Source organism: Acinonyx jubatus, chromosome F2 (assembly GCF_027475565.1).
Source record: "Acinonyx jubatus isolate Ajub_Pintada_27869175 chromosome F2, VMU_Ajub_asm_v1.0, whole genome shotgun sequence".
NCBI lineage: Eukaryota > Metazoa > Chordata > Mammalia > Carnivora > Felidae > Acinonyx > Acinonyx jubatus.
The window spans coordinates 65,089,112-65,107,340 of NC_069394.1; the positions used below are offsets into that span (position 1 = coordinate 65,089,112).

General features: G+C 35.5%; 1 protein-coding gene across 3 annotated transcripts; it reads left to right on the forward strand.

Moving 5' to 3' along the window:
• The first annotated feature begins 356 nt into the window (after positions 1 to 356).
• On the forward strand, positions 357 to 17,739 carry COPS5 (COP9 signalosome subunit 5). 3 transcript variants are annotated; one of them, XM_027042789.2, is made up of 9 exons: positions 357 to 461; positions 553 to 748; positions 3,312 to 3,546; positions 4,511 to 4,639; positions 5,276 to 5,341; positions 5,989 to 6,074; positions 10,707 to 10,818; positions 15,161 to 15,309; positions 17,500 to 17,739. In XM_027042789.2, the coding sequence occupies exons 1-9, from the start codon at positions 380 to 382 to the stop codon at positions 17,582 to 17,584; spliced, it is 1,140 nt and encodes a 379-aa protein (XP_026898590.2). In that variant the 5' UTR covers positions 357 to 379; the 3' UTR covers positions 17,585 to 17,739. The 3 variants fall into 3 exon arrangements, with proteins under 3 accessions (XP_026898590.2, XP_026898589.1, XP_026898591.1); XM_027042788.2 differs by lacking the exon at positions 357 to 461 and having other exon boundaries at positions 616 to 941; XM_027042790.2 differs by lacking the exons at positions 357 to 461; positions 553 to 748 and adding an exon at positions 809 to 949.
• The last annotated feature ends 490 nt before the right edge of the window (positions 17,740 to 18,229 follow it).

The window sequence follows — 18,229 nt, forward strand, 5'->3', positions numbered from 1 at the left end:
TTAAGACTTGGGTACTAGAATTTCAGAACACGAACAGCTCCTGTAGATGTTAATTTTTACAAACAGGTCAGAATACACGGTCATAGCCTTCCACGAGTCTCCACAGCCTCTTCGGAATGCCAGAAAACACCCTGCTACAGAAGTGTAGCGCCAACCCACCAAAGAAGCCTTAGGATTTTACGCAAGTGCAGCAATTCATCTGCAACTAGAATGCCATGTTTAACTTCGTCTTAGCCCGCATCCAGAACTACTTATATCTCAAGTTTTTCACAGACATCCTTATTTTTTAGGTTTTCAACAAACATTTTATTTGAGGTACCTACACCCACATGAAAACAATTTCCCCCCATCCTATCTCACGGATCTACCCATTTTTAACATGGCGGAGGCCGAGCCTGCGCAGTACGAACAAAGAGGACCGGTTCCAGTTTCTAGCATAACGTTAACGTGCCCTTCTTCCGGTACGGAAGGCTATACCATTCCCGTGCCCAATCATTGTGTTTGTTCTATTCATACATAAAAATTTTTTAAGGTAATATATTCTCATTTCAGCCACAAGAAGATTCTTCTGTCTCTATTATGTAACCGCTATTTATATCGTGGCACCCCGGAAGCCCTCCCGCCATCCGCGAATGGTCTGTACCGATTTCACCTCCGGTTTTAGGTGTCATGGCTGCCTCGAGAGACTAGTACGAGTTAGCACCTGTGCTCGGGAGGGTCCGAAACCCACACCTGAGAACCCAGCGAGGTAAAGTTGCGTCTTGGTTGTGGAGGCGACAACTTCTCCGATTCCTCGCAATGGCGGCGTCCGGGAGTGGTATGGCTCAGAAAACCTGGGAATTGGCCAACAACATGCAGGAAGCCCAGAGTATCGATGAAATCTACAAATACGACAAGAAACAGCAGCAGGAAATACTGGCGGCGAAGCCCTGGACTAAGGAGTGAGGAGGTCCCTGGCGAGACGCAGGGGAGGGAAGGGGTGGCGGGAGTTTAGGACACCCAGAGGGAGTGGGAGTTGCAGAGGGTGGAGAGCTTGTGTTTTCATGGGCAGGAAGAAGAATATGCGCCCGAGAAATTTTGATCCACCTTTTGTCTCCGCAAGTAGAGCCAAAGGCCCTCTAGGGAGGCTTGCTTTGACTCCCCCTTCTGTCTCTCTTTAACCCGTTTGCCTCCAGAGGATGTAAGAGAAAAACGACAAGCGATTTTTTGGTTTGTCAATTCTCAGTATCTGTATTATCATATATATGCCGCACTCTGCCTTAAGCCTTGTGTCGATAATACACCTGGTTAGGACCAGGTGATCTCAGACTGGAGACTGCACCTGTCTTCAAAAACTAAGTCAGCCCAAGGGCCTCTAAAATAACTATGAGCCATCTTTTAGAGATCTATAATCAATTTTTGATTGCCATAACAGTTTCAGAAACGAGGGTCCACCCAGTCTCCCAAAATATTACTTCATCAGTTCACATAAGCTAGGAATTATATCAATAGAGTTTAAAGCTCTTTGCCCCTTAGCAAAAGCCCTGTGTCCCTGGGAATGATGACAAGTCAAGGACTGTTTACCCACAGCACTTACCTTTCCTGAAAGCAGATTATGCTAGGGAGAGAGTAAAAAGAGCAGTCTGTCAAATGGAAAGATAGAAAAGACAACAGTATCAACAACAAAATTCTTCCGTCTTTCTCAGTTTTTTACAAGGGCATACTCTTGTCAGTATTCAGATTCAGCCGTGTTTATCAAGTATTTAATACAGATTGAGCACTGAGCTAGGAATTTCCATATATTATTTAATCTGCATGATAACCCAGTACTATATTTTTTTTATTTAAGTAATCTCTACACCCCACGTGGGGCTTGAACTCACAAACCCATGATCAAGAGTGGCATGGTCTTCCAGCTGAGCCAGCTAGGTGCCCCTGCAGTACTGTATTTTCATTACTTTTCTGCATATAAGAAAACAAGCAAATATAAGTAACTTATTTCATGATCACACTGAGGCAATGAACTCTTAAGTGACAACAGACTGAAGTTCAAACCTCATAACTGTCACTAGTTAGTTAATTGGCCCTAGAAAATTAATGTGTCTGCATTTTTTATCTGTAAAAAGGAATTAAGACCTACCTTTATGGTAATGTCATAAAGATTAGATGAGATAATGTATTAAAAAATGGTCTACAATGTATGTAAATAGGAGCACAGTAACTGTCTTTTTTTTCTTTTTCCCAGTAAATGGGGGAGCCAAGATTTTAATTCATGTCTGGACACCCAATACCAGGTCTCCAAATTTTTCAGTTGGGATTGAAACCTGTGGGTAGACATCTTAAAAAGGCTTCTCAGAAACATTGACCACTTTATTAAAGACTAGTTATCAAAGACTGCATGTCTGCTTACTTCTAGAGCAGGCTATGCATTTTAGGTTGCTGTAGCCTATTAAATATTTGGAAATTATCTGCTTCCCCTACTGTCCGATTGTGACTCTAATTAATTATATTCATCCTAGCTCTCTTGGGCTGTGTCAGTGAGATGGGAAAATGTAATTGTAGTGAAGAGTAGTTCAGTCACATCCACAGATGACAAACTCTGAACTAAAGATACTAGAGCTACATTCTCAATTTTGAAGCAGATAACACAGAAAGAAACCACACCCTTCAACACACTGATTTTTAAGAGTACTGTAAAAGATGGGTTAAGACTAATAACAGCTAGCACTTATAAAGTTTTAGTACATGTTAGGCACTAAGCTAAACACTTTATATACATTATTTCACTTACTTTATTTCCTCCTAACAACAACTCTGAAATATTCCTATTTAAAGATGAGGAAACTGAGGCACAGACATTAAGTGGTTCTCTAGGCCACAGCTAGCATGGCAATGCAAAGATTCAAACCTAGGCAGATGGATGTCAGAGTCCACATTCTTAACGATAAGGCCAGAAAGTTAGACCTGAGAATCTTTAGGCACAGCCATCCAACTAAAGTCAGAATCAGAGATTTGGTGATTCCAAAATTAATGGAGAAAAAGCCTACTGAACTGGTCATATAATTCCTTTCTACTTGAATAGCATATTTAAAAAGCTTTTCATACTTTTCCATTCCCCTAAAAGGAAATACTTTGCAGGACTCTGACATGTTTATCATTTCCAGCCCCCTGCAGCAACTTCTGCTTCCTTTTTCTTTCCCATATTCTACAATCTTTCTCCCCCTCCCATCACTGTAAATTCCTTCAATACTTATTTGTTATCTTCACAAAAACTGTCTTTGAAATTGTGTTTTATAAAAGAAAGTTAATTATACTGTGCTTTTGTTTTATAGTCACCATTACTTTAAGTACTGCAAAATCTCAGCATTGGCTCTATTGAAAATGGTGATGCATGCCAGATCAGGAGGCAACTTAGAAGTGATGGGCTTAATGCTGGGAAAGGTGGATGGTGAAACCATGATCATTATGGACAGTTTTGCTTTGCCTGTAGAGGGCACTGAAACCCGAGTAAATGCTCAGGCTGCTGCATATGAGTACATGGCTGCATATATAGAAAACGCCAAACAGGTAAAAACGTTGTTTCTTTAAGTTTAGTAACTCTAATAAGAGTCTCATGGCGACTCTTGAGTTTCTAAACTTAAAACTATCCTCTTTACATTAAAGTTTATATTTAAGTTATTTTCAACAATTTCTATGTAAGATGTATACGAGATTAGCATGGATTTTTTTTTAATTAAATTCTTATACTCAAGAGTAGATCTTAAAAGTTTGCAACATAAGGAAAAAAAAGTTGTACCTAATGTATGGTGATGAATGTTAACTACATTTCTTGTAGTGATCGTTTTGCAGTATATATATTGAATCATTATGGTGTACACCTGAACTAATACAATGTTATATGTCAATTATATCTCCATAAAAATTTTTTTTTAATTCTCACACTCAGTATCAGATGTATGTTTAAATCCAAAATTTTGGAAACAACCTAAATGTTCCTGAATATAAAACTGATTAAATAGATTATGGTATATCCATACAATGAACTGCAAGCCAGCCTTTAAGAAAAATAAAAATTAAAAAGTAGTTATCTATATATTTTATTTACGTGGAACAAACCCCACAATATTTTGAGTGAAAAAACAAAGTATAGAACACTGTATGTGGTATACTGTTGTTTTTGTATTAATCTACATTTATGCAAAGAATATATCTGCAAGATAAGTATGTAAGCAACTGGTTATAGTGGTAACATCTGGGCTGAGGAACAGGATAGTTGAGGGAAACAAGGTGGGAGGGAGACTAAATAACCTTACTGTACTTCTTGTTAATTTTATGCTTCAGGTATTATGTTTCAGGTATTATGTTTCAGGTATTATATATGCCAAAAAAATTTTTTTAACCTGAAAGCAGCATATGCTATGAACTATTCTGCATGCTATTACTTTATCATAATGCTATGTAAACAGACAAATTACAGGTGTTTCTAAGATTAAACAGAAACCTCAATCTTCTTTGCCCTCTTCTTTGTTAGGTTGGCCGCCTTGAAAATGCAATTGGCTGGTATCATAGCCATCCTGGCTATGGCTGCTGGCTTTCTGGGATAGACGTTAGTACTCAGATGCTCAATCAGCAGTTCCAGGAACCATTCGTAGCAGTAGTAGTAAGTATTTTTGCAACCAGTCTTAATTAAGTTCTTCACAAAGATTTATTAAAGCAAGTATACTGAGAACAACTATAGTAAAGAGCAATGATCTGGTGTCAGTATGCCTAGGATTGAATCTGAATTTCACCTCTTATAAGCTGGGACTTTGAACAAGTTACTCTGCATCTCTTGTCCTATTCTATAGGATGAGGGTGATCACAGCACCTATGTCTCAGTTCCCTGCACATAATAGGCATTCACTAATGGTGACTGAATTGAGTAAGTCAGGAATTGCTAGAGCAGCTCTTGCTATGCTCAGTGTTTTAGATGCAATCCATAAGAAAGATTGAAATTGTTCATCTAGTAAAAGGAAACTTGTAAAAGGGCTAAACAAGTCTTCAAGTAACATTCTTAAATAGTATAATAACTAGATCTAAATTCTAAATTCACTATGAGATTTCTATACTTACCCACTTTATTGAACTTTTTTATCATGTTTGGTTATTTTTTTCCTTATTTTTTCTATTATTTGGTTTATTTTAATCAGTGTGTGTGTGCATGCATGTAGTATTATATACACATATGTATTTCTAACTTTATAACATTTAAACAAATGAAGTATTTACATATATATTAAATATATCTTTCTTGTAGATTGACCCAACAAGAACAATATCTGCAGGGAAGGTGAATCTTGGAGCCTTTAGGACATACCCAAAGGTAGTTTTTAAAATTTTAACTCCTTGTAATTTTTAAATGACTTATTTTTAAAGTTATATTATGGTTAATATCTTGTTTTGACCTAAAACAATTTAAAAATATTTACAAAATAGCAGTCTAACTACCACAAATTGTCCTTAGCAAAAGACAACATATTTATGCTATGTATTTTTTGTTTTTTAATGTTTATTTATTTTGAGAAAGACTGCACACACGGGCAAGTGGGAGAAGAATGGGGAGGGGGGGGAGAGAGCCTCCCAAGCAGGCTCTGCACTGTCATGTCCTATATATTATTAACTTTACTAAAAAGTAGTCTTCATTTGTTAATAAGTCTCTGTATGCCCATGGCATTCTGACAGGAACTAGACAAACAAGCTAAAAACATCAGTTTCCTTCTCTGCAATCTGAAATAGATATTAGCATATGTGTATATCACCTAAGGACAAGAAAAATGAATATCCAGCCATCAGCCACCAAACGGGGTTGAGGGAGAGTAAAAGCAATATACTTTTTTTTTTTTTTAACTGGAATGTTTAAGTTCAATATGTGGCTCCCCAAAATTAATGTTTCCATAAATGGAAAGCTTCATAAGAAACATGTTTCTATGTTTTTTTTTAAACCTTCTATTTTTCTTCATTTTTGTTGAGGGCTATAAACCCCCTGATGAAGGACCTTCTGAGTACCAGACTATCCCACTTAATAAAATAGAAGACTTTGGTGTACACTGCAAACAGTAAGTAATTTTAAAATGTATCTGATGCCAAAGTCATCATAGGAAACCATAGAGATCATCCAGTCTAAGCCCGTAATTTTACAGATGAGAATAAAGGTTCAGATGAAATGTATTTCATAATACCTTTTAAAACTGCAGTAAGAATATAAAATTTAGGATAATGTTTAAAATTTTTATTAATAATTGTTTTAACCTAACATGTTATTTGCCTTTCACACAACCATAAACATATCAGTGTACAAGATAGTTGGCTCATTAATGAAATTGACAGTTGAGAGAAGTTGTATTCAGGGCCAGCCTGACACTAGCATGTCTACAAGCCCTCAAAGTACCCAAGTTCCATTTAGCAAAAATTCTTCCTAAACATTTCACTCCAAAATTTAAAGAAGCCATACTAAAACCAATGAATTATATTTACTCTTTAAGATAGTCACTCTTGCAGTATATGAATTACATCTCAATAAATGTTAATTTATTTATTTTGAGAGAGAGAAAGAGTGAGTGAGCAGGGGAGGGGCAGAGAGAATCCTACACTCCCAGCACAGAGCCTAATACAGGGCTCAAACTCTTGAACCATGAGATCATGACCTGAGCCAAAATCAAGAGTCAGATGCTCAACCATCTGAGCCTCCCAGGCGCCCCTATATCTAAGTTTTTAGAAGTGTTAAAGCAATAAAAACAGTGTTCTCTATCTTCTAAATATATCTTGCTACCTAATATTGACCCAAGCCAACATCATCTGGATCCTGAACCAGAGCACTACTAGCCTTCTAACTAGTCTTCCAGCTTCTGCCCTTCACCCCTTTAAAGATCTTTTGTCAAAACTGAATCTGTTAAAATGTAAGTCAGATCACATTCCTCCTTCTCCAGAATGATTTCCTGAATCACCAAGAATAAGATCTATAGTCCTACCATGGACTACACAGTCCTATGTGATCTGACCCCTACTACCTCTCTGAGCTCATCTCCTATCACAAAACCCTTGCTTTTCCAGTCCAGCCATAGTGGCTTCCTTAGGGTTGTCAGAGCGCCAGGCAGATATCTGCATCAGGGCCTCTGCACTTGCTGTTCCCACTGCCAGGAAAATTGTTCCTTATTTCCACATGGCTCACTAACTACTTCAATCATGGAATATCTGTTTACGGGTCACCTTAACAGAGAGAATGCTCACTAGTCCTCTTGTCTAATATAACACCTTCCTGTCATTCTGTGTTTCAGTTTCCCAGCTTTATATTTCTTCTTAGCACTTAGGACCATCTGATAAGTTTTTGCTTCCTTGTTGACCCCATTAGAATGTAAATTTCATGACACTAGAATTAATTCACTGCTGTATCCTAACATTTTAAACAGGGCGTGGCACACAGAAGGGTAGGCATCCCCCACCCCCCAAAAAATGTTACTTAAATGATTATTTAGTATCCCATTTTCTCCATACCTCCTATCTTAACTTCTAGGAATACCCATGACTACCCATGTACTACTACTCTTATTTTTCTGTTCAGAAATTCTTAGAAAATTCTAGAATTTCTAAAATTGAGTTTTTAAATATATCTGTCATCTTTGACATACTTATAAAAAAATATATTCTTTTTTATTTTTCAGTTAGAGGCATGGGATTAAATCACATAATTTGCCCTATTGAAAAAAATGTAAACCATTCTTGTTTGAGAGAATTGCTCCTAAGCATGGCAACACCTTTGCTGTGATACTTTCATTTTCAGAGTAACAATTTTTCTTTCATTTATATTGAGTTACAGTGGTATAAAAAGCTTACACCTTTAATACCTACACTGCTGTTTTCACCAACTGCAGCTTTTGAAACAAAGACTGAAGCAGTCTATGCTTTCTGTATCTAAACAAACCTGCATTTCCTGTTTTACTGAAATAAGAGTCCATCAGAGAAGAATAGCTACTTTCTAGCTATCTTCATTGCTAGAGCCTAGAATTTTGAGCCTGGAATTGCTAAGATATTCAAAGATGTTCTCTTAGGATCAGTTCCTAAATAAGAGAGTAAACTTTTTCATAGGGCAAATGAGTGGCTTACTTGTCCCAAGTTGAAAGAGCAGGGGTTTGGAGCAGGCTGCTTACAGATCCATTTCCTAAATTATTTGGTGATGAGGTATTATTTGCAATTTATATTGATCTTTTTTCTTTCCTATTTTAAATCCCACATCATATTGCACATCCAAAGTCTGTTTTAAACATAGAATATAATGTAGATAATAAATATTTTCAACTTTAAAGAATTTTAGTGAAAATAGGACACAAAGTGTTTTTAAATAAGCTTGTATGTTGTCAGTATTTATACAGGAACATGGCTTAAAGAGTAAAATGGTTCTGTGAAACTTACTATGAAAAACAATTTTGTACCATTCCCTTTCCCATCCCCCAGAGACAGTCACTTAAACTATTATTATAGATATTCCTGTAAGTATTTACCCCATCTCTTCAAACAACATGCTGATAGTGCTACTTCTCAATTTTCAGTTCTAGGCAGTATCTATTATTGACTTCCTGTACAGAAGATGAGGATTTAGCTCCACAAGTAATTTTGAATGTTCTTCTTGTTTTCAACTCTGCTACTGAGATTTGCAGCTAATCACTACATATTAAACAAAAATTTTCATTGCATCAGCCTATGGAATTAAAACAGTAATTACATTAAGGTGATCCATAAATTTTAAAACATAAAGCCTATTCTAAAACTTCAAGTTTGAGTTCCCTTACTTTCCATCCTTTATAAATTGGAATATCTGTTGCTATGTTCATCCTCTCATCTCTTTTTTCCTCAAGTATCAGCAATACAACCCCTCCTTTCTAAAGCTGACCTTTCCACCTAGCACTTCACTTCTTAAATACTCTCAAGTGTCTACAGTCTGGATGTAAAAATAAAACTGAGGCTTTTGATAATAGATACAACTTTCCATATCCTTTCTCTTCCTTTCTCTGCCACTTACTAGCTTTAAGGCTTTCTCTGTAGATGTTTGTCTATAAACTGGGAATAATAAATGCATTCTTTGTATGGTTATAGGGAAGACTAAATGAGAATATATGTAAAGTACACAGGAAATAACAGGTGCTCAAAAAATACACTGTTCCACTTCCACATTTCACTAGCTATGTCCTGTCCTTCTTCAGATCTGCACAGGTATCTTAATGTTGAAAAGGCCCTCACTTAATTGCACAACTAACTTGAGCCTGAGCGTTTCTCTCTTCACATCTGCTGCACTGCAATAGTATCTTTTGTGGTCTTCCTGCCTACAGTTTCTCTGTAAGACATCCTACCACAGCCAGCTTTCTTAAAACACCTCTTTGGCTATATCATTGTTGTAAAACACCTCTTTGGCCATATCCATCACCTTCCAGGAGTCCCCACTATCTAGAAGATAAAGTTTAAATTTCTTTTTTTTTTTTAAGTTTTTATTTTTAAACTCCACTTAGTTAACATACAATGTTATATTAGTTTCAGATATATAATTTAGTGATTCAGCACTTACATATAATACCTAGTGCTCATCACAAGTGCAATCCTTAATCCCCATCACCTATTTAACCCATCCCCCCACCTATAAAGTTTAAAATTCTTAATCTTTTATGTAATGTGTTCCACCAACTGGACATTATTCTGCTATGGCTTAACTGTCCAGACAAAGTGATTTACTTACCGTTCCTTTTGTGGCTTTCCTGTTTGTAAGTGGATGCTGCCTAATGCCCTCCTTGCTGTTAACATATCCACACCATAGACTCATGAAAGGGTTACTCTGAGTCCTGCCTTCTTCCTGGGGCTTCTCTGGCAGTTCTGTCTACACTAAGAGTACTCATTTAATTATATTTAATTAGTAGGTGATTAATTTTATATATGCACTATAGCATCACTTCCTGTTATACAGCACACATATTTAATTTTTTGTGTATCCATACCACATCTCCCCTATAAACAGTAATAGGCTCCTGAAGGTAAAGAAGTCCCTGTGTTTCTTTGTATTTACTAATATACAGAATCTATTTATTACTTTAAAAAATATGTTTTTTCATACATTCAACCAAATTTTTCATATTTCTTGCTCTCCCTGATTATAAGTTAGGCACTTTCGGAAGCAGAATTTAAGGTACTCTAAGGACTCTGCTTTAAAATTTGCTTTCCCAAAAAGTAGTAGGTCCTAATTAGGAGATTAGAAAGGGAGAAATGGGAAATCCACATGTCATTTTCAGTATATTTAAAAACCTATCAAAAATTATCGTTGAGCCTAGAGAGGCAATTCTTTATATGCTATTGGATAGAATTTATGAATTCAATAACATAGATAAACATATGTCATTCAGACATAGATAACATTCAGTAACATAGATAAACATATGTCATTCAGAAGTTCTGATTGGTTGTTGATTAGCTTGGGGGACTTTCTGGGCTCTACAATGGGAAGAAATATAACACAAGAAAGTTTAGTTAACAGAAGATTTAAAAGAAGCGTAAGGAACCTGTGGCTACTGATTGTTCTATTGAACTAAAAACTAAAACATAACTATTTAGATATAAAATGTAATTCTTTAAATTTGGCCATAACTTTTATATATGGTTGAATTGTTTTGGTTTTTGTTTTTACTTATTAAATTTGTGCTTTCGTTTTGTAGGTATTATGCCTTAGAAGTCTCATATTTCAAATCCTCATTGGATCGCAAATTGCTTGAGCTTTTGTGGAATAAATACTGGGTGAATACCCTGAGTTCCTCTAGCTTGCTTACTGTAAGTACTATATTTCCAAGGGATGCATTTGAATTTTATCTAAGCTATATAAGTGGTTTAATATCTGGAACCCTTTTTCGTAGAAAGGCTATACCTGACTTGGCCAAGATATCAGGGCTGATACCAGATTCTGTATGACCAGACCTAGATTGGGATACTAGGCCAAGCCAAGGTCTTTGTCATATATTACTGAGACTAAGTCCAAATGACAAATATAAGCAGTCAGTTGCGGGTGAAATCTGCCCCTGCCTTAAAGAGACTTCCAGAGAGAAAAATACAAATACTGTTTTTTGTTCTGTCAGGTGTCTCAGTTGGGACTCCAGTTACAAGTGACAGGAGACCCAACCAAATTGGGCTAAACAAAAAAGTGAATCTTGTAAGATGCAAAGTCCAGGAGTAGGCCTTACTTCAGGCACAGCAAGTTTGCATTCATATATTATTATTAAGTCTTGGTCTTTCTGTGTCAGGTTTGATTTCATATCAGTTAGCTTCAGTTTCAGGCTGAAAATAAGATGTCAGCATTAACCTGGGGCCTCCCAGCCCCTCAGTTTCCCCTTCAAAAGAGAACATCTAGATACACACACTCACGCATAACCCCAGGCCAAACCTCATTGTGTCTGAGCCTTGTTTAGGTTACATTCCCATCCCTAAACCTGTTCCGGGCCAAGGAAATGAACACCAAGAGTGGCTCTGCCAAGTTATATACTTCACTGTTAGGCTGGGGTAGAAAAAACTCTTGCAGGAGCACATGGACTAAGAATTAGGAAGGGTTATCCCCAGAAGAAAATCAGAATACCATTAACTTAAAATAGCAGATGCTGGGCAGCAAAAAATAAAATAAGTCACTGAATCTTTTCCAGTTATCATTAAAACCTAACATACTTAGAAAGGTATTTTACAGCTTGGTCAGGAACAGTTGCTTTCCTTTTTCTTTTTCTTTAAGTAGGCCACCTCATATTGTACAGTATAGCATAATGGTTAAACCACAAAATTTGGTATGAAATAAACTCAGTTCAAAGAAAAAAGAAAATTCTGGCACTTCACCAGCTATGTGACCTTCAGAAAACCGTTTAATGAGCCTGAACCTTCTCTTGGGTTCAGGGATAATAGTACCTACATCAGGAAGTACCCTGAGAATTAAATGAAATTCTTTTTTTTTTTTTTTTTAAGTTTTATATATTTAAGTAATCTCTACACCTAACATGGACTGGAACTCACGACCCCAAGATCAAGAGTCAGTATGCTCTTCCGACTGAGCCAGGCAGGCGCCCCTAAATGAAATTCTTTATGTAAATAAGTAGTTAGCAAAGTGCCTGGCATAGAATAAAGCCTCAATAGGTTACTGTTATTTTTTGTTTGTTAACATTTGTTTGTTAACAGGAAAAGGCCTCACTTGAGCATATTTTCTATGATTTTTTTTAATTTTATTTTTTTTAATTTACATCCAAATTAGCATGTAGTGCAACAGTGATTTCAGGAGTAGATTCCTTAATGCCCCTTAACCATTTAGCCCATTCCCCCCTCCTACAACCCCTCCATAACCCTCTGTTTGTTCTGCATATTTAAAAGTCTCTTATGTTTTGTCCCCCTCCCTGTTTTTATATTATTTTTGTTTCGCTTTCCTGATGTTCATCTGTTTTGTCTCTTAAAATCCTCATATGAGTGAAGTTACATGATATCTGTCTTTCTCTGACTAATTTCATTTAGCATAATACCCTCCAGTTCCATCCACATAGTTGCAAATGGCAAGATTTCATTCTTTTTGATTGCCGCATAATACTCCATTGTGTATGTATATATATATATATATATATATATATATATATATATATACACCACATCTTCTCTATCCATTCATCCATCGATGGACATTTGGACTCATTCCATCCTTTGGCTATTGTTGATAGTGCTGCTATAAACATTAGAGTTCATGTGCCCCATCGAATCAGCATTCCTGTATCCTCTGGATAAATACCTAGTAATGCAATTACAGGGTCGTATGGTAGTTCTATTTTTAATTTTTTGAGGAACCACCATACTGTTTTCCACAGTGGCTGCACCACCAGTTTGCATTCCCACCAGTAGTGCAAAAAGGGTTCCTCTTTCTCCAAATCCTTGCCAACATCTGTTGTTGCCTGAGTTGCTAATGTTAGCTATTCTGACAGGTGTGAGGTGGTATCTCATTGTGGTTTTGATTTGTATTTCCCTGATGATGAGTGATGTTGAGCATTTTTTCATGTGTCAGTTGGCCACCTGGATGTCTTCTTTGGAGAAGTGTCTATGATTTTAAATACAGTTCTGACAAGCCTTCTGTTCTTTTTTTTTAAGTTTATTTATTTTGAGAGAAAGTGCAAGCAGAGGAGGGGCAGAGAGAAAGAGAGAATCCCAAATAGGCTCCACACTGTCACCACTGAGCCCAACATGGGGCTCGATCCTACTAACCATGCGATCATAACCTACGCCAAAGCCAAGAGTTGGACATTTAACTGACTGAGCCACCCAGGTGCCCCTGTTCTTATTTCTTACCCTCAGCCATCAGAAGTAGCAAATTAGAAGGAAGGAGAGTGATCATTATAGCATACTTTCATTAAGTGCTTCCTTTGTGCCAGACACTGCTAAATGCTTTATATGGAGTTATTTCCTTATAGGCAAGTTTCCTAATAACAGCCAGAAGTGACACATGATAGCAGGGGGAGTAAACACTAAGACCAGAGCAATCTAAATCTTTGTGTAAAGGCAAACAGCTCTACATACTCAGCCAATGGCTATCCCTGTATTCTAGCATTGCATGTATTGAGGATATTAATAATCAAGTACAGATTAAATTATATTTCCTCTTGTGGTTTTATATATGGTAAATTGCAGCATTTAAAACAAAAAATTTATAAATATATGTTCAACTCCTCTCTTTCCCCAGCTAAAGCATATAACCTAAAAACTACAGAAGAAAGTAATTTTCTGACTTAAGTAATTACTTCCCTATACTCATTCCATGTGTTTGAAATATAATGTCATTTTATGTCATTTTAACAGTATAACTGTTGCTGCCATCCTACATTTTTAAGGCTTGAGATAAATATTCCAAATGTGCAGTGGTCTGCAAACCTTAGTTTTCAAATCTTTGGGGGCAGAGAATGTATTGGTGTCCTAAACCATTTAGATCTAGACAAAGTGAATATAATTGCATCGTTAAAAAATATTATCAGCCTATAAACTCATTGGAAGAACTGGTAGCCTTGTAAAAGGCCCTGTGTAGTGACTGATGACAGCAAATAACTTCATGTTTGGTGGATGAACTGTATTTCATGTATATGTCTTACAGTCTGAGTAAATAGAGTAACATTAATTGTTGCCAAATTTTTTATTAATCTTCATTCTCTTCTATTGAAGATAAATGAAATGGAATATGTACTTCATAACTCATCTTTGTGAAAATTTGTTTTGTATTTTAGATATCCCATAAAAATGCTTAAGTGTTTAACGCTTAAGTTACGTATGTAACTGTTAAAATTTTTCTTTTTAAAAAGTATAAAATATTTACAGACAAAACAGTGTATGTAGCACTTACCAAATGTAGGTGTTTAAGCAAGCATACAGCAATATTCTAAAATATAACTAGTTATAGCTAGGTGGAAGGATTATAGGTATTTCCTTTTCTCTTTATATTCGGCATTTTCCAAATTTTCTGCAATAACTATTAATTTTATAATCACAAAAGCTAAAACAAATTTTTTAAAAACTGTTGTTAAGTACTAATTCTGAAAGTTCAATGAGAACAAATAAAATTAGCTAACAATTATTAAGCCTTTACCAGGTGCCATGGACAGTCCTAAGATCTTTATATATGTTACTTTAGATACATCACTTAATGTAATCTTCATAAATAGCCTTAATGTAGAAATTACTGCTGTCCTCCTCCATTTTCAGAAAATGAAAGTCCAGAAAAGTAAAGGAGTTTTCCCAAAGCCTCCGACTAATCTGCAGCAAGGCCAGACCTGAGACTCAGACCTGTGTACTTTAAAGCCTCTCATAATAACAAATAATAGATTTAAGGAGTCGAAAAGAATTCCAAATTTAATCTTTAAATTATAAAAGGGGGAAAACTCTAAACTTGAACTGTTTGAACTTTGGAGTCAGTTTTTTACAAATAAATTTGATTTCTTCACTACCTACTTATACTTCATGGTAGAATTCTTTGTAAATGAAATGTTCTAAATAGAAAAAAATTAATTCATATATATATATATATATATATATATATATATATATATATATATACATACATACATATATATGTATGTATATATACACACACACTGACACAATACCATTTTCCCTACAGAATGCAGACTATACCACTGGTCAGGTCTTTGATTTGTCTGAAAAATTAGAACAGTCAGAAGCCCAGCTGGGACGAGGGAGTTTCATGTTGGGTTTAGAAACACATGACAGAAAGTCAGAAGACAAACTTGCCAAAGCTACAAGAGACAGGTAAGAGCAAATCTATTCCTGCCCCTCTTTTTGTTTCAAAATTTGCACATTATATATAGTAGGATTCAAATTCCTTTTCAACTTATTTACAACTTAGAATTGTACCTGAGTATTAATTTCTTGAGACTTTCAGGAGTTGTCAAATGCACATTTGAACCTAGAAAATTCAAGTTAAAACATTAAAGGCTTAAAGATCTAGGTAATGTAATGAAAAACTCCCAGTCACCTTTTTTAGATTTAGCTAGAAAGTATAACAAAGAAAACCAATCCATCACTGCATCTTTAAAAGAAAAAATTTTTGCAAAGGGACATCCCAATCTATTCTATCTTACTCATCTGTTAAGGGTTTATGTTGAGATTTCTTAAATTGATCAAATTTCACATTTTTATGAAGTTTCAAACCCCTAAATATCACAGAAATTATTGCATCTCTCTTAAGTGATTCTTCTGAAATTATCCTTAATACAGTAATTTAGTATCCCAAATCTCACTCCCAAAAATTTGTTAGGAACAAACCTAGAATGTGTTCTCTGATAACTTACAAAATAATCAGGTGGCCCTTCAGATACATAGAGGACTGGGAAGAAATCTAAATAACATTTACTTTCACGAAGGTTTGACTTTTAATGTGATAATTAGAAGCAGAGAGGAAGGGAAAACTATGTTGACATCTCTATAAACTGACACTTTGGTATGCAGAAAAACTGGACTAGTCAATAGGAAGGAGAAGGGAAAGCCAAGTGTGTTAGGAGGGAGCCATCTTGGGTTAAAATCATCTCATTCCTTTCTTTTCCATGAGTTTTTAGAAGACATAGGGCTGGTGGCCTGGATAAAAATTACATTTTTCTTTGATATTAGGTCTCATTTTTGGTACCTGTACTGAGTGTATGTTTTTGCTAACCTAGATGTTGTCTGTGACTTGTAATTTTATCTACATTTATATCTCAGTTTCTTATGAAGCAAAAATTTCACAATGGGAATGTCTCCAATTATGTAAGAAGAAAAGTAGGAAGGAAACAAATAGTAGTACAAAAGTAGAGAATTTTCCTGTTTTGGGTAACTTTATAAGAATCATATCTCTTCCGAATATTGGTGGGTTTTTTGTTTTGTTTTGTTTGGGTTGTATTTTTTTTTTTTTTTTTTTTTGCTTTTAATTTTTTATCAATTCTAAAATCTAAATCGTTTACCCACTGTAACTTTGACCTTTGGTGATTATTTCAGAAAAAAAAAGTATAGGATTCTTTAAAATCTTTTTTATTCTAAATAATAAATAATAAGGAATAACAGATTTTAATGTAATATTAGAATCAGTCTTTAATTATGACATATATAATTTCAGTCACCTTCCAAAGCAGAACTTTCCCCAAAACTCCTGATAAGTAATAAAATTAACTTATGAATTACAGTAAAACTTTGGATTGCAAGTAACTTGTTTTTGCAAGTATTCTGCAAAACAACCAAATATTTCTAATAAATTTTAACTTGATAAAGCAAGCAATGTCTTGCAATACGAGTAGTATGTGATGCCAAATAGCGCATGATCACAACTGAGTCAATGGTTCTTGAAATTCGCTTTGATATATGAGGGCTTTAGATTACAGGCATGTTTCTGGAACAAATTATGCTTGCAAACCACGGTTTTACTGTAGATCATATTTTACACTGTTATTCTCTTGTGAAGGTTCTAGTAAGTATAGTTGACTCTTGAACAACATGGGTCCACTTATTCATGGGGTTTTTTTTCTATAAATACAGTATAGTAGTGTGACTGTAGGTTTTCTTAACACTTTATTTTCCCTAGCTTACTTTGTTATAAGAATATAGTATATAATACAGGTAACATACAAAATATGTGTTAATCATCTGTTTATCAGTAAGGCTTCCTATCAACAGTAGGGTATTAGTAGTTTAGTTTTGGGGGAGTCAAAAGTTACATGTGAATTTTCAGCTGTGCCGAGGAGTTGGTACCCTTACCCCCCACATTGTTCAAAAGTCAACTGTAATGAAATGGTTAAAAGATATGCAGAGGGCTAAAAATCAGAAGAGTAAACTGTAAATTGTTGTGATTTGTGAAGTATGAATAGAAATGAAAATCATTATTGGGGGTACAAGGATAGAAATGGGGGGTACTTGCATTTTCGAAAGTTTTCAGCTCTTGTGACATTATGTGATGTGTTTTTTTCTTTGCAGCTGTAAAACTACCATAGAAGCTATCCATGGATTGATGTCTCAGGTTATTAAAGATAAACTGTTTAATCAAATTAACATCTCTTAAACAGTCACTAAGTAGGCTTTTTGACTGAAAGCCAATATGAGAAAAATACTCAAGTAACACCTTAAAACCAGTTACCAAAAATCTAATTAGAAGTATAAGGTGCTCTGAAGTGTCCTGAATATTAACATCCTGTAATAAAGCTCTTTAAAATGAAATTGTTCTTTCATTATTTTTCTGGTATCCTTTAATGTTCTTAAATATAAGGGAAAGAAATATTTATTGGAACCTACTTTTTAAAGAGTCTTGCCTATCTAAGTCAAAGAATTTCAGCACTTTACCTGTCATACTGATTATCAGAGCCACTTTTCAATTTGCCTATACCTTCTTTTGGTAGTCCATTAGTAAAAATATAATTTGATTTTTTTTGTTCTTATGAAATGTTAACCAAGTCACACCAGAAATTATTTTGCTGAACAATAAATAACTTAAGACAGAGCCTAACAGGGGCGCCTGGGTGGCACAGTCGGTTAAGCGTCCAACTTCAGCCAGGTCACGATCTCGCGGTCCGTGAGTTCGAGCCCCGCGTCAGGCTCTGGGCTGATGGCTCAGAGCCTGGAGCCTGTTTCAGATTCTGTGTCTCCCTCTCTCTCTGCCCCTCCCCCGTTCATGCTCTGTCTCTCTCTGTCCCAAAAATAAATAAACGTT